Source organism: Lynx rufus, unplaced genomic scaffold (genome assembly GCF_022079265.1).
Source record: "Lynx rufus isolate CCGP_SWC_20201006 ecotype Redwood Valley unplaced genomic scaffold, mLynRuf1.p SCAF_6, whole genome shotgun sequence".
Classification (NCBI taxonomy): domain Eukaryota; kingdom Metazoa; phylum Chordata; class Mammalia; order Carnivora; family Felidae; genus Lynx; species Lynx rufus.
In genome coordinates, this window is record NW_025814878.1 from 83,848,465 (window position 1) to 83,872,820 (window position 24,356).

Consider the following 24,356-nt stretch of genomic DNA (forward strand, 5'->3'; position numbering starts at 1 on the left):
AAAGAATCCCATTTACAATTGCACCAAAAATAATAAAATACCTAGGAATAAACTTCACCAAGGAGGTAAAAAACCTATCGTCTGAAAACTATAAAACAAATGGAAAGATATTCCATACTCACGGACTGGAAGAACCAATATTGTTAAAATGTCTATATTACCCAAGCAATCTACACATTTAATGCAATCCCTATCAACATACCAACATGATTTTTTTCAGAGACTAGAACAAATAATCCTAAACTTTTTATGTAACCACAAATAGCCAAAGCAATCTTGAAACAGAAGAACAAAATCGGAGGTATCACGTTCCCAGATTTCAAGATACAGTACAAAGCTTTAGTAATCAAAACAGTATGGTACTGGAACAAAAACAGACACATAGATCAATGGAACAGAATAGAGAGTCCAGAATAAACTCATGATTACTCTTTGACAAAAGAGGCAAGAATATGCAATGAGGAAAAGACAGCCTCTTCAAAAATGGTGCTGGGAAAACTGGACAGCTACATGCAAAAGAATGAAATGGGGATACTTTCTTATACCATACACAAAAATGAACTCAAAATGCATTAAAGACCTAAATGTGATACCTGAAACCATAAAGATCATAGAAGAGATCAAAGGCAGGAATTTCTCTGACATCAGATGTAGCAACTTTTTTCTACATATGTTTCTTGAAGCAAGGGAAACAAAATCAAAAATAAACTATTGGGACTATACCAACAAACAAACAAACAAACAACCCCCAACAACTTCTGCACAGCAAAGGAAACAAACTAATAATGTACTAATTAATACTAATTAATATACAATCTAGTGAATGGGAGAAGATATTTGCAAATGACATATCTGATAAAGGGTGAAAGAATTTAAGCAGCTAAACAACAAAAAAACCACTAACAACCCAATTAAAAATGGGCTGAAGGCATGAGCAGACATTCAAGACTTACATATATATGGCCAACATACCATGAAAAGATACCAACATCACTAATCATCAGGGAAATGCAAATCAAAACCACAATGAGATATCACCTCACGCTGTCAGAATGGCTAAAATCAAAAATACAAGAAACAAGTACTGGTGAGGATGTGGAGAAAGAAGAACACTGGTGCACTGTTGGTGGGAATGCAAACTGCTGCAGCCACTGTGGACAATAGTGTGGAGTGTGCTCAAAAAAAATTAAAATAGAAATACCCTATGATCAGTAATTCCACTACTGGAGATTTACCCAAAGAATATGAAAACACTATTATTCAAAAAGATATATGCATCTCTATGTTTATTGCAACATTATTTTCAATAGCCAAATTATGGAAGCATCCCACGTCCACTGATAGATGAACAGATCAAGAAGATGTGGTATATTTATACAATGGACTATTAGTCATAAAGAAGAATTAAATCTTGCCATCAGTGACAACCTGGATGGATCAAGAGAGTATAATGCTGAATGAAATAATGCTAAATGAAACTAAAAAAAGTTTCAATGAGGACATTTTAGCTTAAGAAGTTGTCTCTAAACTTTAGAGATGTTCAGTGACATGGATGGAAGCTAGATTACTTTAGCTTTATTTTTAAAATAAATAAACAGGGCCATCTGGGTGGCTCAGTCAGTTAAGGGTCCAACTCTTGATATCAGCTCAGGCCATGATGTCACAGTTTGTGGGAATGAGCCCCACATCAGCCTCTGTGCTGACAGTGCTGATCCTGCTTGGGATTCTTTTTCCTTCCCTCTCTCTCTCTACCCCTCCCCTGCTTGCACTCTCTCCTTCAGAATAAAAATCTAAATAAATAGATAGATAATAATAAAACAACCAAAAAAAAATCTCTCAGCTGGATCTTCAGCAGCAGAATGAACTAGTAAGAGGCAAGGCTTAAATTGATGGCTAGGGAAATATGCCACCAATTTTCATATTTGTTTATCTCACAGTTCAAGGGAAGAATAGCATCTTACAATGTGGAAAAATGGCACAGTAAGAAAGGGTAAAGAGATAGCAATGATCTATTATACTTTTACTTGTTTATAAAAAGGTCAATCTTTATCATCCTATTGCTACATTTGTGATAAAATTAAATTATCAAAAGGGTATGAAATAATAAAGAACACACCAGAAAGTATTGAAATAGAAAGGTTAATACATAATAACTATAATTATCAATTTCCCATTAAGATATATGCCAACAAATGTTTTAAAGTATGCAATCAATCTGAACTAATCCAAAAGTTATGAATTTTCTAAAAAAAAGTATGTAACAAATCATCTTGACACTTCAGAACCTTTTCTTTAGGCTCTAATACTTTGTCTAAAAGTATTTTGATAAAATAAATATCTCCAGAGACATACTCTATTTACGCTGTGTTATGGTAAAAAACATATTTAGGCATTTTATTTCTTCCTCTTTTAATCTTTCATTACTCTCCCCATCTTCCCTCAGTGGCAGCCATCAACCAATGATCTAGCCCTTGCATATCTCTTAAATCTCCAAGTGCCTTGCTGTGGAGTGACATTAACATATTTAACCATGGTACAGACACAGCGTGGGCCACTGACCCTCAGAGTAGAAGGCAGCTGGCTTGTCAAGAAGATGTGTACCACCAGGTTGAACTCTAGTCCTGTCATTGATAACTACTTGCAATTTTCTGTTCAGGTCATGTGTTTCATACTTCCTATTTTTGCAATGGATATTCCACTCTCTTCCCTTACACTAACCTATGTTTATACACCACTAAGATTTATTCCTGGCTCTTCTAAATTTCTAAACAGAGGCACAGCATTCTCTGTGCTCTCTTATCTTACACATATATCGCTCGTATCACACTGAATTATAATAAGTTGCCTATATGTCTTTCTGCCTCACTAGTCTTTCTGGACCTTGAGGGTAGGTTCCGTGCCTTATTTACAGTCTTAGAATATATTACAGTGAAAGTTTGTTAAGAGTGCATTCAGTTATGATGTCCTAACTGTACCTTCGGGTTGTAATATACTGGAAGGGCCTTTGGAACCAGAGCTGCCTAGATTTTTATTTAAACATTTCAACTTATTATTTATGTAATTTGATCCAATAAAGACTCAGTTTACCATGTCTCTTTTAAGATTTGAAAATATATCTAAGAGTTAAAATTTCTTTTTATTTATTTATTTATTTACTAACTTCAAATGAACCCACACAAGCCTAAGATAGCACAAGTTACTTCAAACAGGAAAGCTTGTTTCATCAGTCTGTGTGCCCTATGTGAAAGCCCTGGAGGCTTTCAACATTTTCCCCTTCTTCACTGTGCTCTAATCACTCTGGTATTTTTCAGTTTCCTCAACAATATTAAGTAAATGTCTGCCTCAGCGCCTTTGAACTTGCTGTACCTTTGGCCTGGAATAGTCTCCCCACAGAGAACCACATATGTTTTGAGCGTGCGTGTGTGTGTGCGTGCGTGTGTGGGCGCGTGGTGTTTGTTTGTTGTCATTTCCTCAGAGAAGTTTTACCTGACTTTCCACGTAAAATAGTTTCCCTCTTATTCTCAGCCAACTTACCCTTCTTCACTGTGCTCAAGCTTACCAGCCATTGTACATCTATCTCTTGGCTTATTTGTTTTCCTGCCTTTTCCATTAGAATATAAGCCTTATGAAGAAAGAGGTGTTGTCTATTTTTTTAGTGTTATATTTCCTGCGCCTAGAGGACTTAACTCAGTATATTGAGCAAATGAATTAAAGGAATGAATAAGTTAATTTCCTTTTACGTTTCTGTTAGATCAGAGGATTAAGTTAGGCACACTTGAAAGCTGTCCTAGTTTGTTTATCAACATGGAAAACACTGAAAACATAGAAAACATTGGTATCAAATAGCATGAAATAAACCAATTTTTTTTGACTTAAAGAAACAGTGCAGTTTCTGGCCTGAAAAGTGTCCTGTTAAATAGGTAGAGTGTGAGGAAAATTGTGAAGAGAAATGAAATTAATAGGGTCTACCTAAAAAAAAAAAGTCATAAAACTCAGTCTTCAGTTTTGTACTGGCAGTGCAAATCACAGCTGTGATACTCAAAGCTGCAGAGGACTTGAATGTTCTCCATTAGGAATAGAATGTAGCAACGGTTGCCAAGGTAAACATCATCTAACTACTTCAGATCAGCTCTGTGTCTATTATTTTGGCAACCCCGACCTATGTCTGTGAGAGATTTTACTGGTACACATCTAACATATCCTTCCATTCAAACAAAAAAATCATAACACTGACTTAAATTTTAGGAATACAACATTTAGACATGTATTCTATTTGCAATAAAAATAGTACAGAAGGTAATGGATGGTTCAACTAATCAGAGATAGGGAAGGCAGTCTTTCATGTCTGGGTCAGCATCAAATGCAGCAAAAGTCGGTAGTAAATTAACGTCATTGCCATCTGACAGCTGCTTAGCAGGCTTATGTAGAATGAATTGTTCTCAGTCCAGCTCTTTGCAGACAGGTGCCCAAATCATACCACCAGCTCTCACAATTGGCACTAATTAGTATCCTTCCTGGCATTGTCAGTGAAAAGCACCCGGCACATAATACCTTGTAATATTTGTATACGTGAGTGTAGACTGTTGGTAGCATTTATAAAGGGTATAAAGAATGTTCAGATAAGGCAGATTTCCATTCAGAACATATTTAGTTGAAAAACAATTCCAAGTTCTTGATCTTCCTTTCACAATACAAGTGCACTGTGGAAGTGTCTCTCCTTACCTTCTGCCGCCTCTTTTGCTATCTATTTCTAGATTAACCAATCCATGTTTATCTGCTGGACTGTTTTTCTCTTTCCTGGATCATGAAGCAGTAGAGTTCAGATTGGGTTTGCTCACCTTACTTGTTCTGTATTTAAAACTGTCCTTTATTTGCACTCCACCTCCTCTTTTGTTTTTATCTCTATGATTTTATGACTGAACACTATGGTTATCTCTATGATTCTGGATTCCATCCAATCCTCCTCAATCTTTTCCTCTCTCAAAAATATAGCCTGACATAGCATACCTTATTTAAATACTGCTACTTTCCTTTCAATTATGTCTTCTTTGTGTTTCTCTTCAAAATCAAAATCAGAAGTCTCAAATCTGACTTGAAACGCACAACTCTTTGAGTTACACGTTAAACTCAACAATTACCTACTAAGCATTGTCTCTGGAAATCTTACTAGTATATTAAGTTTAAAGAATAGCTGGAGTCATAAAACCTGGATTTAAATTGTGGTTCTACTATTTACTACATAGGCCAGTGAACAAATTATTTGTCACTTCCTGAGGATTATTGGATTTGTCTGTGAAAAGAAGCAAATGTCATTACATGGTTGTTATGATGGATTAATACAAAGATAGAATATAAAAATATATAGTCAGGGACTGCTATCCCTTCTTATCTTCCCATCTTCAATTTCTAAGTCCTCTAAATACTATGTATTGTTTCTCATATCCATCCTTCTTTTAAAAAAAATTTTTAGTGTTTATTTTTGAGACAGAGAGAGACAGAGTATGAACAGGGGAGGGGCAGAGAGAGAGAGAGGGAGACAAAGAACCCGAAGCAGGCTCCAGACTCTGAACTGTCAGCACAGAGCCCGACGTGGGGCTCCAACTCATGAACCAGGAGATCGTGACCCCAGACAAAGTTGGAAGCTTAACCAACTGAGCCATCCAGGCGTCCCTCATATCCATCCTTTTTACCTATAGGCAAGAGATTCATGCTGGTCCAGATCTTCAGTACTTCCCATCACACTCATTACAATAGTCTCCCAACTTATATCACTCAGTCTCCCCATGCTAACCTATCCTACTTTCTCATCTTGAACATGTCACCTCTCTGCTCAAAACACAAACAAAATCAAATACATTCAACATTGTTCGACTTGCAAGGCCATCCAAACCCTAACCTATAATTCTAATATTTTATCTCTTTATCTTATTGTATCCATCCCAACACTATTCTCCCATTATTTCTATTGTTAGTGATTTTTTCAAGTCTTAATATTTCATTTCTATTGGTGCTTAGTAATTTAATCCACTTTGCTTTTGGATTCCTCAAATTACTATTTATTATTATTATTATTATTATTATTATTATTGATTTTTTAAACTAGTAATACTTTTTAACCAGTCTATTTATTCACAATTGCTTCTTAACCATTGTTTCTTGAATTAGCCTCTTCAGAGTGTATTTTCCTTGTTTTCTAATCTTTACATGAGTATTTTGGTAGGGTTCTGTGAATGGTAATTCAATCTTAGTCTTACTTTTTTTAAAGTTGTATTCACTTTCAATAGATCTTTTAGATAAGGATGTTTTGATTTTCCCCATAGCATTTTCATAACGTGATTTTAGTGCCCTATTTGTTGCAAGTGCAAAGTCTCTTGTCATTTAAATAGTTGATCTTTTGTAAATTACCACTATTTTTGTGTGCTGATCTTTTGTAAATTACCACTATTTTTGTGTGGGTGGTAGCTTTAAATTTTTTCTTTTTGTCTTAGTATAATGCGGATTATATTTATTTGGATTTGCTTTTATTTATTCATGACTTTTTTCAATCTGAGTATCTTATCAGCCTTCAACTTTAAAAAATTTTTATAAGCTAACTCATAGAATGCCGCCTCTCCCATAACTTTTTGTGTTTTCATTCTGGAATTTATTTCTATTACATTATATACATTTCTATTAAGTGCACACTAAACTTTCTCATTCTATTATTTATTTTTCTAAGTTCTCTTTTATATTTTTCATTATCTGTTTTGGCTTCTGAGTGACCTTTTTCTGGGTCTAAATTCCAGATTACTAATTCTTTCTTCAATTGTGTCTAGTTGCCTAGTCTCTTCTGTAATTTTAATGACAATATTTTCCACTTATAGAAGTTCTATTTAATCTTTTTCATTTTCTTCCATTCCTTAACTGTGTTTTCTGTTCTTTTTTTTTAATCTCTTAAATTAGTTTAAACAAAGTTATCTGTTCTTCTATATTTTCTACTATTTTTACTTCTTTACTTTCATTGCTAATGGTCCTGATTTGCTGATTCTCCCAGTGATATTTCTCATTATTGTCAACTCATATTCAGTGAGATGCATTTATTGTTTGGGAGCCCAAGTTGCTTCTTTGTGAAAGAGTTGTTACAAACTAGTTTTGAGTATGTTTCTTTTAGGGTGGTGGTCTGAGGCAATTCAATGATGCTGAACCATTTTATGCTAATTTTCATATTAATTCCTTCTGTTTATAGCTCAGACTAGAAATTTCAGTTTGTGAAAAGTGATTTGTTTCCTCTTACTTCTAAAACCTTGTATAAACTAAATATTTCTTAGACACATCCTAGACCTACAGTTTTTCTAGTCTGTGAGGCCAGAGCAGTCAAAATAGTGCCAGGTCACTGCAAGGGGATAGGTATAGCATCACTGCTTGTGTGCAGGGGGTTGTATCAGTATCTCCAAGAGGGCTTTAGAATCTTAGCCTCCAGCACCTGGGACTCACATATAATCTGAAATACTTATAGGTCATTGAATCATCAACTCTCCTGTAGAGCTCTAGTTTGACTTTTCTTTTCTAAACTTCTGGTATCTAAGGATTTCCCCATCTTTCTTTTGAGCCCAGATACAATGCAATATTTGCAAATACATTCTTGCTTATAGTTTATACAAAACTCAGTACGATCTATGAAGTGTTAGTTTGGTCTTCCTACTGTTCCACTAGTGCTGCAGGTTCCTAACACTAATGAGACTGAACTACTCACCATTTCTAAAAGAAAGTCCATGGATCCTGCCTTTGCTCCCTGACTCAGGCTCTTCTATAACTTCAAATGTTCTCCCCAAATCCTTTTGTAAAATTGTTATTTTTCCTTTCTCCTTCCTGAATTCTTTTCAGATAACTGCAATCATGATATGATCTCTGCTTTCAAGCCTCATAGAAGTAATCTTGCTTTATCATATAATATTAGTGTTTGTGTTCTTATCTATTATACCAGACCATAAACACCTAAAGGGCTTGCAGTTTCTTATTCATCTATGTGTCCCCTGTAATTTCTTGCTTCTTGCCTGGCACACAAAGGTAACTTCTCAAAGGGTGTGCTACATTAAATTGAAATTACAGGAGGATTTTCCCTTTTGTAACTATCAACTTCACTGGTTGACAAGGTAAAAACATAGCAGTTCTGATTATTCAATACAATGGAATATGTAATAATGGGGAACTTCTACATTTCCTGACATAATTATCTTTTAAAAGATATCCAATTAATATAAATAGGCAAAAGATTTCAGAAGTTTTAAATATCTATAGTTATAGTTATATAACTACTACCTTTTAAAACAGAATAACAACAATTGCAACAGTGATAAAGCATTTATTGAAAGACTATTATATGGCAAGCATGGGACAAAGCGTTTTTGCGTGAATTACCTCCTTTGAGTCTTAAAATGTTGGAGTGCCATAATTATTCAAACTTTACGGATAAAAGACTATTGACTTAGCGTAGTGAACTGCATCCCCAGGATTGTTTGGCTCTTGAATTATACTGAGATTTAAGCTCAGGAAGTAGATTTCAGAGTTCCTACTCTTAACTACTACATGCTTAACTCAGGTTTTATATGTGCTTTTTTTAGAAACTGTCAAAATACTTAAATATTTAAAAATCATTCTCAACCATGTTTAAGGAGACACTAAATCTTTTTCACATGAAAAAGAATATGAGAAGGAAGAGACTTGAAGCAACTTGCCAGACTGTTGAGGTACTGCCAGTTATTTGAGTAGTGGTCATTATTTTGGAATGTACTGTGTAAATGTTCCTAAAGTCATTTACCAATATCTATAAAAGGTTTTGTAAGTAGTGCTATACAAGTGGAGGGAAAAAGTCCACCATGGATAAGTCAAGGATTCTATTTCCCTTGGCCTATATTTTCTAATTCTCTTAATTTTGTCACTGAAGTAGTTCAGAAAGGTTTATAATTTTAATATTTCCTTTAAAAATATAATTATTAGTAATTTACTCTGCTCACACTGCAGCACTCTATGAGGATCTTTGCTCCAAAGGGCAAGTCTTAAAAGTTTCTGTGTCATTCACATTTAATACTGTTGACAAGATCGACAGTGAAAGGAAAAAAAAACACTGAAGTCCAAAAATAATTGCTTTTTATAGTTCTTGTTCTTTATATAGACAGATATCATGAGGGTCATATTTTAAAGAGTAGGTGTGTTTCTGAAATAACCTTATTCTTTTCACTTTATGCCTCCTACTGCCAGCCACAGTTGTCTCTATTGTGTGAATCTTAAAAAAAGATTTATCGTAGTCACTTTGTGCAAATGACACACTTTAAACATCATATATTTATATATTATTTTCAGCATCAACTCCTACAGTCCATCTGTAAGTTACATTAAAGGTTCTCACAGCTCTAAGTGGCTTCAATTAAAAGATAATTATATGAGAAACTTCTTTTCATAAAAAATAATCTAAATATATGTCTTTGTTTCAGTTCATAACTATCATTTTCTAAGACCAAAGTCATTCATTAGACGATGATATTAAATTATTTATAGATCTATCTCATGAAAAAGAGATCATCCTGTACGGAAAAGAAAGCACACCTTTTGTTCTACTATACCAATGGTTCTTAATTTTCCCTAGAGTTAATATAAAAAGCTTAATATAAAAACACAAGCCAGAGTTGTCCTATGGCTAGGAGTTCAAATTTGAAAAGAAGCCTCCTGCCTAAATTATAATATATAATTACATAATTATATGTAACTAAATATATAATATATAATTACATAATATATGTGTGTGTGTGTGTGTGTGTGTGTGTGTGTGTGTGTGTGTATGTGTGTGTGTGTTGCACAGAAGCTGGGATGAAAATACTTTGGCCAAAGGGTATTTGGTATCCCAATTTCTTGCCTTAGGAATTCCTGAAATGAGAGACAGGATGCCATGAATTTCAGGATTCCAATTTACTGTTATTAGAATAAACTAAATCATGAAGAAAACTGATGAAGAAAAGTGAGTTAGGTATACACTATGCTAACTTGTAAATTTCTAAAATAAGAATGAGAGCATAGTAAATTTACCTAACAGTAAAAACAAAACAAAACAAAACTAAACTAGAATTAGCTTTAATTGCAGAGCTTTTGGCTAGACTTAGTCAAAAGTACAGTTCCTGAGCAAGAGACATGGGTAGATTGGATTTCTTAACAACATATCTAGAAATTCTTATTAATATTCTGAGCTAGGGGACAGAACTAGATAGAGCATGTTCTATGAATTCAAAGCAGATAATAATCAACACACTGGGACCAAAATTTTTCAGGAACCTCCTCAATGAGAGACAGAGAATTACCTAACTTAATATTTCTCTATGGCTTTTTCAATTATATTTCCATCACTTAAATCTCCTAATCCTTGTAGTATTGCATCAGTCAGAATGGGATATGTTATGCTGTGATAACAAACAACTTTAAAATATTAGTGCCTAAAAACAGCAAAAAATTATTTCTCACTCACACCACATATGCAACACAGGAACCAGGAAGGCTGTATTCATCATAGTCATTGAGGGTCTTGGGGTGGTGGAGGTTGAAAGATTTTGCATTGGCAATGACATTCTCAGGCCTGACATGACAAAGACCACTTCCATACACAACCAATTGATGTATTCTAGTCACAGTTCACACCTAAGTTCAAGGGGTGAAGTAACACAATCCTCCCATGTGCCCAGAAAAGGAAAATTAGGTATCACCTGATATGGTTATGCCTTGTGATGCTATGGAACTGGCTAGCAATCATTTAATCTCTTTGTAGTCACCCACCAAAACATTACTTTCTTTACATTTTACATTTTTTACATCATTTTCCATTTAACTTCTTTGCATTCTTCTGCCACTGTGCTCCTTAAACTTTGATGCACATATGAATCACAGAGGGAACTTTTCAAAATGCAGATTCTGATTAACTTGGTCTGGAATGGGGTTTGAGATTCTATACTTCTAACAAGTGCCCAGGTGCTGCTGATACTTTTGGTCTTCAGAAAACATTTTGGCTCTACCAAATGCCTTCTCTGCACCTGCATCCAAGTAGCTCAACTGTGTTGAAGAAACATCACAACTAAACTGACTAGCTAGCTGTACTCTAAGTTCTTTATTTCAAACCTTAGTACAAGACAACCTTTGGCAACCCCTAAACACACCTGCCTCAAACTATTCTCTATTGTCCTGCCTTCCTCATTTCAGAAAATGACTTTACCATCACCCAAATCTGCTCATTCAGCTTTAATGAAGGATGACATCATCTCTCATCTGGATTACTACAGCGGGCTTGACAGCTTCCAATCCTGCTACCCTATAGTCTGCTCTCCATAGAACACCATATAACACTCTTCAATTATATTGAATCACATCACTCCTTACTGTCAATGGCTTCCCATTGCATTTAGAATAAAAGCCAAACTCCAAGCAAAGGTCTTTAAGGCACAGAATTATTTTTTCCCTATCAACTTCTCCAACTTTATCTCATGACATTCTGTTATTGCTCACTACCTCTGCCCACTAGATCATCTTTCACTTCCTTAAAGACTTCAAAGTTTTTCCAGATGCTAGACCCTCAAATGGAGTGTACTCTTATTCTCTGGGACACTCATTCTTTAATTAAAGACACTCAAGTCTTTAATGCCTAAATTCACCTCATTTTTCAGGCCACAGCTATTTAAAGCTATTAAAATCATTTCCTCATGGAGACCTCTCTGACTTTTTTATCTAAAGCAGTCCCCAAACTTTATTTCCTATGTTGGTACTTTGTTAATTTCCTTCAACATATCACAATTTGTAATTATCTTATATCTTTTCCTGTCTACTTTACTTGTATTTGTGTATGTCACATTCAAGATGTATCCTCAGGTCCCTGCACTCTGTTGCATATAGTTAAAGGTCAGAAGATATTTGTAGAGTAAGTTAATGGGTAGTTGAATTGATAGATGAATGACTGAATAATAGAGTACACTTTCCTTTATAAGATTTTTCATTTGACAGTAGCCTAATTCTATATAAAGTACATTCTACTAAATTATCCTATGATGAAGTTTCAAGTCAGTGAATTTCCATGGCCAAAACTGACCCTAACATTTCTTCTCCAAGTCACACGAAATCCATAATCTGGGAGAATCTTAAAAGCCTCCTTGGCTTTTATAGTTATAATCAGTAATAGATTGTGAGTTTTAAAAAAATGAAGTAAAGTGTAACTTGAGAAGTATTTCATTATATACCTGTATAACAGACACCCTTAAATTTCCCTAGGAAACACTGTTATATGTATTTAAGACTGTTTTATAATACAATTGAAATGTATTTGTTTAGTATAGTAATTCCTCTAAAGCTAATGCTTTTGCCACTAAAACTAGAAAAATCCACACAAATTACAAAAATCATACTCTTTAGAGCATCAGAGAGCTATGGATAAAATAACTAAATTTCCAGAAAAAGGAGATCCTTTCTATGGTACCCAACAATTTTAGTCATTTGAAGGGGGGCAGGCAAGAAGTGAAGGGCAGGTATAATCCTGGAAGAAGACTTCTAGTGACGAAAGAGAAACTAATGTTTTTCAGTTGCCCAGGGCTAGAGAAGTGTACTGGAAAACTGATGGTCCCTAAAAACCTTACTAGAATTTTTCTTCATTAGGGGCGCCTGGGTGGCGCAGTCGGTTAAGCGTCCGACTTCAGCCAGGTCACGATCTCACGGTCCGTGAGTTCGAGCCCCACGTCGGGCTCTGGGCTGATGGCTCAGAGCCTGGAGCCTGTTTCCGATTCTGTGTCTCCCTCTCTCTCTGCCCCTCTCCCGTTCATGCTCTGTCTCTCTCTGTCCCAAAAATAAATAAACGTTGAAAAAAAAAAAAGAATTTTTCTTCATGAGACATTGGCTGAAGTTTTGAAATATGTAGGAAGCTGAGAAATTAAGATGAAAACTTCTAAAATGCAGAGTGAAATTTTCTTCTTCCTTGTAAGTATGTATTTAGAAACAAATTTGAAGTTGCTTGGACAGAAATCTGGAACACTGAGCTGGTACCTTTGAAGGAAAGAACTGAATATTCTACAGTTTCTAAGGGTTGATGGGATAGGCAAAATAGGATCTTTATCCAAAGCCTTTAAGACACACAGTGGAGGAAGGAGGACTAAGCAGAGATAGTTTTACTAAAACGGCAAATCATCCTTAACCCAGCTCAAATCTTGATTGCACTGAATTATCAGCTCCTCACTGTATTTGAATTAACAGAAAAGGGGGAATGCTTTTTGGTGGACATCAACATTGTCTAAAGCCCCTATATGTGTTTTACACAATGTCTGATATGTAACAAAAGATTAGTAGATATGCCAGATGATGTGACTGATAAAATAAGTCCATTCACAGATTCTCCAAATATTAGATTTCACTGATAAGTAATTTAAAATGACTGTGGTTAAAGTGTTTAAGACAACAGAGGAGAAAAAAAGGACAAAATAGACTTTGATGGAAAATTCTAAAAGACTTGAAATATTAAAAAACAAGACAAAACAAATAAACAAAGACAATTTAAAAAATATATATTCTAATCCAGAAGTTAGTGAATTCTCGCCTGTGGGCCAAATCCAGCCCACTGCCCAGTTTCATATAAAGTTTTACTGGAACATTGTCATGTTTACTTACTGTCAATGACTGTTCTTGTGTTAATCATCAGAGTTGAATAGTTAGAACTATGGGATGTAAAGTCTATGGGATGTAAAGTCTAAGATATTCATTATCTTCTCCTTGAAATATACTGTCAACTTTGAGATATGAATTTCTTAGAACATCAATATTTAGTTAACATATTACTTCTATTTTTTTCCCCCATCAGATCCTTTAGGGTAGATAGCATTCAATAAATGTGAATTATTACCATTTGCTGAACACTCAGTGAACTCATAATTTTATTCAAGACCACCTGTTAAATACTGCAAAATTACGAGGTTGAACTCAGATCCTGAGTTCTCTCTGCCTTTGTCCCTCTTGGTCTCTTTCCCTCTCTGACTCTACCCTTTCCCCTCAAGTTTCCCCTGAAGAAAGATATGTCTATTTTTATCTCTCTGTCTTAATACACCACCCATAAAAGTAGACAAAAACAGGAGAAACAAAGTCTTAATATCAGGATTCAAACTCCCTGACAGCCCTTTCCACAGTCAACTTTTCAATGACTTAGATTATTAATCTTACTTCCACATGTTTTTTTTTCAAATTTTTTAATGTTTATTAATTTTTGAGAGAGAGAGAGAGAGAGAGAGAGAGAGAGAGAGCAGGAGCAGGAGAGGAGCAGAGAGAGAGGGGAAACACAGAATCCAAAGCAGGCTCCAGGCTCTGAGCTGTCAGCACAGAGCCCGACGTGGGGCTTGAACTCCCAAACTGTGAAATCATGACTTGAGCTGAAGTCAGATGCTTAACAGGCTGAGCCACCCAGGTACTCCTATTTGTGTGTTAAATGAAGGTTTGAAAAATAGAAACAGAGGTGTTAAGGTACAATGACTTAAAAGGTAACATTTATACCTAATTCTACATATGTCCATATGGAAGGACTTCTATTAGAGTAATATCTATCTTTGATCTTTTTCAATCCCATCACTCACTCCTCTCCAGGGAAAGAGTAATGACATATACTGGATGAATTTAAGAAAAGGCATTGGTATGCGTGGTTCAACTTTTGCTTTAGAACTCTCTACATGCAGAGAGTATATATCCTACTAGTTCTGTCACTTCAAGCATAGGAGTGTGTGTGTGTGTGCCTGCCTGTGTGAGCATGTATTTGTATGTGTGTAAAAGAGACAGAGGGAGGGAGAGAATTAAAAAGAGAGAGAGATGACTGAGGTAGGAAGAAGTTGTCTGTGATTGCCCAGGTGTACTAGATACAGGGTGATCTATTTCACACAGGGAGAGGCTGGCCCTCTTTGCCCACAATATTCATCCTTCTTCTTGAAAGAGCTTTATGAGTAACAAGAAAATGTTTTCTCAATTTGCCTGACTCCTGTGCCCAATTCTCAACAGGTTGTAAAATTATTTCTACTTTGTTTGGTACAAAATTCAGAAAATATCCCAGAATATGAATGGAAATATTAACAAGTGAGAAAATATCAAAATTTCAAGAATCCTACTACACTTTATTCTTCTCTCCTCAATTTTTAAAAATTGTGTGCATTTGTTTGTGGTTTGTATTTTAATAAATAACAGTTGGATCATGTTTAATTATAGAGCTTATAAGGTTTCAAACAAATTCATGACTATTAGCTTATTGAAATTCTGCAATGGCCAAATAATTTCATAAAATAATGTCATCAATCACTCCACATTTCTAGATATTTTGGGGCTAGGAAAATTGCACATTAAGGATAATACTTATTAATTTCATGTGGTTAAAATTCATGAACATTAAGCCTGGTGTATCACCTGAGAACCCTCCAGCTGCCAGTATGTTCCCACTGATTAGAAAAGTGGCAGAGACATTCTTTATAAGTGTCTATGGAATATCTAATATATGCTTAGTATATGCTAGTGTATGCTTAGTACTGTGTTAGTCACTAGAGAAACAAAGATAAAAAAAAAACTCACATGGCCTCTGTCCTCAAAGAGTTCAAACTAAATGTTCAACGTGATGGATTAGTGATTTTATATATCAAACTGTTTAACCAACCCATTCTGTCTACCTCCACTGGCTTATAATTATGAGAGTTCATAGAAAAAACTCATCTAATGTTTATTAATGATAAAAAGTCATTACAAACTTGGTTTATCACTGTAATTTTGCAAAATGGGTATTTAAAATATTGTAATCTATGTGGGTATGTACATGTATTGTAATCCATATGTAAAAGAGTTGGAAAACGGAGATCTACCTATTTAAAATAATTCTCCATAGTAGGTAACAATTAACATTTTAATGAGCTTTCCGATTATAGAGGGGGCAAAGAATGAAATCCTTCAAAGAAAACAGAACAATTACATTGTGAAATAATAAATTCTACTAAAGGAGAAGATGCAGAGTCTTCAAAGTGATTTTAGAGTCTGTGGGAATCAGAACTGTTCTATATCACAAGCACTATCTAGCTTTGCTACTCAGACAAAGCACGGGAAGCAATAGGAATAAGAGTATGAAGGGAAGTTGGTTTCATTTCCACCTCCAATTGACTTTTTAGAGTACACATGATGAATTTGATGGGTTAGGTAAGCATTATTTAAGGCACAGATTGGTCCTATACTTCCCTAAACATGTAAAGGAAAAGATCATGATCCGTAGGCAAATACTAGATGTGTGTATATATATGCATGTGTAAGTGTGTGTATATTTTTGTATAGGTATATAAACATAATTCATGTGCAAAAATCCATGTGACATCAGTTTTATACTCCCATCCCTCTATTAATCTATCTACCTATCTATTCCTCCATCTGTATTATTTTTCCACATGTGTAGTTCACATTAATAATAGGTTGAGTTCTAAAATTTTACTTTTTTTTAAACAATTTTTTTAATGTTCTTTATGTTTGAGAGACAGAGTGTGAGCAGGAGAGGGACAGAGAGAGGGAGACACAGAATCTGAAGCAGGCTCCAGGCTCTGAGCTGTTAGCACAGAGCCCGATGCCGGGCTCGAACTCACAGATTGTGAGATCATGACCTGAGCCTAACTCAGACACTTAACCCAGGTGCCCCTTAAAATTTTACTCTTTTTGAGATAATATTTTAACTCAATGTATACTCTGTACATGTAGATATTAATACCTTATGGTTACAAAGTTCTTTTACAATTCATAAGATTCAATATGTATAGTATGTCTTCTGCTCTCCCTTGAAACTTCCAGAGATGTTAAAATGATGCTACCAACTTCTTTTTGCAAAGCCAAGATTTGAGATTACATGACTTTTCCAAAAACACACCACCCAAAAATTATGTCTTCAGTACCAGAATCTAAGGGCAGATGATTTCAAATCAAAAGCTCAGGAGGTGGCATGGCCTCCAGAAAAGAGGTTAAGTTTTGGAACAACTGTAGCTGGACACAACTTTCACTCTTTGCCTCGTAAAACTGGATTGCTCCCTTGTAGATTTTCAGTACTTTGTATGCAAACCGAGGCAGGGATATTCACCTTGCAGATTCTTGTGAGCACTGGAGTTGGTTTATCAAAGTGTCCAGGCTGAGTGTCTGGGACTTTGTAGGAGCTGAGTATACTGAGATTGCTTTTTATTCTATAATATCACGCATCTGATTTATGTATGCAAGTCAACCAAGGCATATACAACTGGTTGTGAAATTATTGACTGAATGATTTCTATGGAATTCACAGTTCAAGATCAATTCTTGTATTTCACACAGTGTTTCTGTTTCTCTCCATTATCAGATGAAATGCAAACTCATTAAATATTAGTATACAAAACACTGAATTTAGGAAGTAAAAATTTTCTGCAAAAAAGTGATACTACTTATTAACAAATTCATAAGGATTGACTTATGATTTATTTAATCCCTGCAATTACTCCCATTCATTACTATGGATTAACAAGAATTGATTGTGGATATTATTAAGATTAAGTAAACAAAATCAAATGTCTAAAATTAGGGAAAAATAAAATTCATTAAAATTAAATTCATAAGGAAATTTTTGGTTAATCTTTTTTTTTTAATGTTTACTTATTTATTTTTGAGAGAGAGAGAGAGAGAGTAAGCAGGCAAGGGGGTAGTGGGCGGAGAGAGCGGGAAAGAGAATCCCAGATAGGGTCTGCACTGTCAGCACAGGGTCGGATGCGGGGTTCAGTCCCACAAACTGTGAGATCATGAGCTGAACTGAAATATATATTTTTAAATCTAGGTATTTGTATGTAACCAGCATATATTGACATGTATGTCAGTACTTGTATGTAACTCTCCTATCTATATCTATATCTATAGATATGACAGGAATAGATAGATAGATAGATAGATAGATACACAGATAACAGGAATAAGGCTCTAAATGGTAAATAATCATCAATTCAATTACTACTACTGATTTGGTAAGTAAACATATTAGTATTTCGTTTTCAGATTTTTTAATGTGATTTTTTTTTGTTTTTTTTTGAGAACTAAACACATTTACTTCATCAATAGGAGTTATTATTGCATGAACCGAATTTCCATCCACAAGCAAGAATCTTCTTGAGATTTTTTAAAAAAGAATTATGCATAGTTTTGAGTGACAGTAAAAAAAATGAAAGAAAACATAAGCACAACAAAACTTGTAAGTTCTTAACTAAATATCATCCCTGTCAATGTCCAACTTTCCAGCTGGCTCATGATCATATTTGTTCTAAACTCCACAATATTTATTCATTGATAGAGTTCCTCTTGATTGTCAGGATGAAATGACAACAGTCTCCAATAATGACAATGACTTGCACTTCTAAAACACCAAGCAAAATTTAACTGTGCTCAAAATATTCATACATCATAGTTTGTGAGAAATTCAGTGATGTGTGGGAACAGAGGGGCAATTTTTGAAAAATTTGGTCCACTTAATCTTTTGCAAGTAATTAATTTTCTCTGGTGCAGTAACACTATCATTTTTTCAATGTCTTACTGTCAAAATGCAGTGAGAAATTTGATACCTAAATGAACAGCTTATCATTTCCCGACTACTAAGAAATATAATTTAGAAATAAACAGTATTTTGCAATGTCTTAGATATGATTTAACACAGACTTGTGCTAATTTTAACATACAGTTTAATTCTTCCAGGTGAAACTGAATAACGAATTTTGTTCAGGCCTTGTCCCCATTAGACAAGGAATTCCTTCATGTAAATAGCAGGATCCCCAAAAACCCAAACCCTAGGAACAAAACAGTTTAGCAGTGACTTATAAAAATGAGCTTTCTGTCACATCACTTTTTCCTTCAGGCATTTTTTCAGAGATTTTGGCTGATTTGATTATAAAGCAGAAGGTTAAATTCTCACACAGTGATCATTAGGAAAAAATAAACAGAGCAAGTACTAAAGCTGGCTTTGCACCTACTGAATGCTGCAAGTGTCTGTACTCATTGGATATGCATCTTGCAAAGCTCGGCTGTTCCCAGAAGGCCACTCCATGAAGACTGAGAGAGCAGCGTCTGCTAGTGGTGCCTGTGCGTCACAAAGAACAGAGAGAAGCTTTATAACAGAGATGCTAGAAGGCACCACATAATTGGGAGGCAGGCTGAAGAATTGGGTTTGTACGTTTTCTTGCTTAGAAAACATGCATATGAAAATGTTACGCTGATTATCTTTAAAGTGCATGTTAATGCCACTGAGAAACCATTGCACCAGCAATAATTTCTAGGTCTGTTCATTGGCTCCATTTATGAAGCACTTTACTAAGATTGTTTCATTGCTTATTGCACAGATTTATTTATGGATATAGGACAAAAGCATGACTTTATATGCAAACATAGCATGCTGTTCTTAGAGGGCAATCATCATTTGGATTTGGGTGGGTCATTCGTACTTTACCTGTGGCATTCAGTGGGCACTGATTGAATGCCAAGTCGCCTGCCGGGGTCCTTTTCCACACCATCGACATCAGGTAATCCTCTGGGCATATTTCATAAGGTGCTGCAATTTAAAACAGACGGAACTGAATGCCAGCAGTGTTTATTTTTCTAAATATTGGCAATAAACAGTCCTCAAATGCATCTCTCTATCTGCAGAGTTCTTTCATTTTCCTTAAAGTATATCATTTACTGAAATGTTAGCAGTGTCTTCATAAAGGAAAAAAACCACCAGGTTTCATTTCATTATCTACAAAATCTTCACAAAAATGTGCTTTCTTTTGAAGGTGCTTACTGTTCAGACTTTTTTAAAAGTCGTTTGAATTTGCTTATAAATTGAACATTACATTCAAACACATAAATCAAAAATCTTTCCAATATTCATGATGTTTTGAAATGTTGTGAAATAAAATGATTTCCAATAAACTGAAAGCCATATTAGAATTACTAACTCTAAGTGTTAAGAGGAAATAAACATACAGGGCAAAAATATATAACTTTTTATTCTTCATACAAGGGCAATAATGTCAATCATACTACATCATGTAAAAATAAACTGATTTGATCTTTTGGCCTTATAATTTTCAAAAACTCAATTGAATCACTGAGATGAGAAACTCAAAAGGTATTTCAAGAATAACAGATGTATACCAGAAATAACTTAATAGAAAGCCAAAGGATTTGTGAAGTCTATCTGTACTGTGTTTTGTATTAAACCTCACACCGTGCTCCTAAAAAGAACATACTAGTCCTTTCTCTAGACACACCTACTATTGTGCTTTTCACACAGCAACCCGTTTATATTTTCACATATTTGTGTTCACTGTTTTCCTGGGATCTTGTTGTCTTCTCATCTCCGTATCTTGTACCTAATAATTTGGCACACAGAAGTCGCTCCAAATTGAATAAATAAATGAATCAATATATGATTATATACATACCTTTAATAAATAAATAAGGACCAAAAATAATAAGTACCTAATATATTCATGAGTGCCACTTCCTGGGAGAAATGTCTTCCTTTGAGGACAATATACTATTTAATCCATGCTAATCATAATCTACTGATCCCGATTCTACTTCAGAATTTATGAGCTTATTAGGATACATTATAATTATTAGTGGGGAAGAATACAATTTGAGACTTTTTGATCTTGAAACAATGCTTTCTTTATCTGGGGTAGCAGGGCCAGAAACTTCTGCTCTTCCTGGGGTGGGGATTGGACAAAATGGACAAAGTGGTTCCCAGCTTGCTAACCTCCATGATCAGTGTGGAAGTGGGTGGTTGCATGTGCTTGGCTGGTGGTAATGGCTGCTTCCCTTAATTTATTTTTCTGTTACTTCTATTCTTGCAGTATTGGAGGAGGGACCCCTTGTAGGGGGCTGTCCCTATTTCCACCTGAGTTATACCATGTTTTTGTGACATTTAAAAAAAATTATTATTTTGTGTTTTTGGTTTATGGTGACTCCACCTGTATTCATCACCACCACTCCCAAGCCCGACTCTAGCAAATCCTGTTCTTGGATCCTAGGAAAAGGCCAGGCTAGCCTCAGCCCCCCTGCCTCCAGTGGAGCTGGAGGGAACAATTTCAGGAGTGTGGAGTGACGGGCTGGTGGACAGGCTAACAATGGTGCCTGCAGGGTCTCACAGGCAGCCACAGAACGGTTTAACAAAAGATCATGATCCAATTTTTAATTTTAAGAAGATCAGTTTGCTTTCCCTGGGTAAAAGAGATGGGAGAGCAGTAGGTGGGACAAGACAACTGAAGAGGCTAACGCAGTGCTTCAGCATTGAAGTGACAGTAGCTTTAGGTAGGATGTTTGGACTAAAGATGAAGAAAAGGTGGATACAAGATAAATTCAGAAAGTAGTATACAAAATTATGGGGGAATGAGGGACTAAGGAGTTAAGGATGATGCCTGCTTTCTGCGCTAAAGAACTGGATATTAAGTGGAACTATTTATTCCCTAGTATCTTCTACCTTTAATCCAATTTTCATGCCACATTAACAAAGTAATCTCCAAAATGAAGCTTAATTCCATAACTTGCTGCTTAAAACCTTTCCATGGTTCTCCAGTACTGACAGGATAAAGATAACTATGCTTTCTGTGATAAAACAAAAACAAAAACAAAAAAAGAAAAAAAAAAACCAACAAACCCTTCTAGCAAGCTCTAAGTTAGCATTTCAGTTATCGTTCATATTTATTCTCCTATGCATCAGCCACACAGAATTAACTGTCATCTTCCAAATATTCTACACCAGGTCACACTCTCCTGTGTTTCTGTAAATGTCAACCAAAACTACTACAGAAATATGAAAAAGAGGAAAATCATAATAAATGTTAAAACTGACAAACTACATCATGCATAGTTTATTACACAACTGAATTCTGTGTAAAACAACTAGTCTATTTTTAATAAAGATATAGCAGTAATTAATCTAATAATACCATTACACTTAATTACTATTTTTTGTTCCATCTGTACACCCAACTTCTGTTCATTATCTTCCTCATTAACTCTTCATTTGTAACCTTTCATTTTCACTTCACTTGTACTTTTTTTCTGTTTTTCAATGTTTTGAACTCCAATTTTCTTTAGTTCCATTGATGAAATTTGAAATACATTTCATAAAATGGGGTGCAATAGCATTCAGGCTTTCTTTCTGATTTAATCTTGACACAAACCAATGAAGGAGCAATCTGCACCCTAGACTTCTTCATCCCCCTGTTGTGGTTTCAGAAAGCTTTTCTTTTCTATTGTTTCTTTTCTATTGTTATTCTGCCAAAAATTAACCTCCTTCCCTTAGCCCTTCCCCCACGGTCTTCTGTGTGGTCAGAAACTCTGGTAATTGCAAGCGTTAACCACTAGATGGCAGGGGTGGGCCAACAGGGTGAAATGTTTACTGGACTCTGCTGAAACCGAAGAGGTTCAAAATTAAGGTGGGCAGAAGTAGTAACTGTCAGCTGGGGAATATGGGTCAGCGATTCATCTTTTTTTAAAGGTATAATACTTGGGAAAAATAAAATTTCTTCTCTCTCAGGAAATACGACGTTTAGTGATAAAACAAACCTCAGCTACAAGGCTCTTCAATCTAGCCTCTTACCTCAGCTCACACCCTCTCCACCTTCAGCCCCCCACCCCCCTCAGCTACACTGACCCCTTTGAAGCTTCCTTCTCCAGTACTCCTGGAAGGCTCCTACCTCAGAGCTTGTACACTTGCCCTTTCTTTCTAGATATCCCTACCTCTGCTCCCCAAATGCCTGCATGGTTTGTGTCTTCACTGCCTTTAACCTTTACTGAAATCTTACCTTCTCCGGGATTTCCTGACTCCTCTCAAACACTCTTAAGCATTCCTTTGTTTTACTCTTCCCCCAAAGGCTTGTTCCTTATAACTTCTACGTTTTTTCCCCTAGCTTTCTTATTTTACAGTGTTGTTATTATTATTGTTTTGTTTGCTTGTTTATTTATTTATTGCCTTCTCCTGCTAGAGTGTGTGCATCATGAAGACAATAATTTTTCTGTTTTGTTTCATTCCTAGGGCACAGAGTACTTACAAATCTCGCAAATGATAGGTAGATACCTATGAACACACACATATATTTTAAGCCAAAATTACCAAATACTTTCAAAAGATCTGTTGTTTCCATACCTCAGTAGTTAAGATGACAGAAAACGAGGATGATTCTACAAATTACTGAGGACAGTGTGTGTGTGTGTGTGTGTATGTAAAAGTAGACCAGCAGTAAGTAGGAATGTTCATTTAGGAAAAGTAAGAGAGGGAGTTAGCTATACAGTTTTCCTAAAAATTAGCCAAACTGGGTTTCCAGGGTGCTGGGTATTGACAAAAGTTGACTTTATAGGGCTGTGTCTGACTTGGTAAGAGTCCATGGGACCCAGTCCAGAATCCCCCAGTGTGTTCTATATATATCCTAACTAGTTCAGAAAGAAGCTGATTAACTTTTTTTTTTCAACCACAGCCCTCAATTACTAATACTCATTTACTTAAGACAATCGGTATGGTCTACTTCAACCAAACCAAAAAAACGAAAACAAACAAACAAACAAACAAAATCAGTTATTTTTAAACCTAGAAAGGTCAACAAACTTTGCTTTTCTCCACCATAAATTTATAAAGCCTTGGAGACACTGTGCTCCTTGTAGATGGAAACACAGTACACAAATAATAAGAAAGGAAGATGACAGATTTGCAAATTTGCAGGATTTTCAGCCTTTTAGTAGTAGTGTCAAATCCCACATCTGCTGTAAATATTCTTTTTTAATTAAAAAAAATTTAATGTTTTATTTATTTTTGAGACAGAGAGACAGAGCATGAGCAGGGGAGGGGCAGAGAGAGAGGGAGACACAGATTCCGAAGCAGGCTCCAGCCTCTGAGCTGTCAGCACAGAGCCCAACACGGGGCTCAAACCCACAAAACTGTGAGATCATGACCTGAGCCAAAGTTGGACGCTTAACCACTGAGCCACCCAGGCGCCCCTCTTTTTTAATTTTTTAAAAATATTTATATTTGAGTGACAGAGATAGAGTTTGAATGGGGGAGACGCAGACAGAGAGGGAGACAGAATCTGAAGCAGGCCCTAGGCTCTCCGCTGTCAGCACGGAGCCTGATGCAGGGCTTGAACACACAAACCGTGAGATCATGATCTGAGCTGAAGTCAGATTCTAACTGACTGAGTCTCCCAGGTGCCCCTGCTTTAAATATTTTCTCAAAGGTGATTTGGCATTCTTTGAAGACAGTATCTTTAAAAAGTTTAGTTCAGAAAATAGGTGTATTTATGGTCATACCAAGAGCATAACAGCCTAGG

General features: G+C 35.5%; 1 protein-coding gene across 1 annotated transcript in view; it reads right to left on the reverse strand.

The window, feature by feature from the left end:
• Positions 1–24,356, reverse strand: part of ADGRB3 (adhesion G protein-coupled receptor B3) — a 732,350-nt gene that overhangs the window by 370,689 nt on the left and 337,305 nt on the right. The window contains exons 7-8 of the mRNA XM_047102403.1: positions 19,493–19,594; positions 19,020–19,126 (exon numbers count right to left, since the gene is read on the reverse strand). Coding sequence (XP_046958359.1) covers positions 19,020–19,126; positions 19,493–19,594 — 209 coding nt within the window. The remainder of the gene's footprint in view (positions 1–19,019; positions 19,127–19,492; positions 19,595–24,356) is intronic.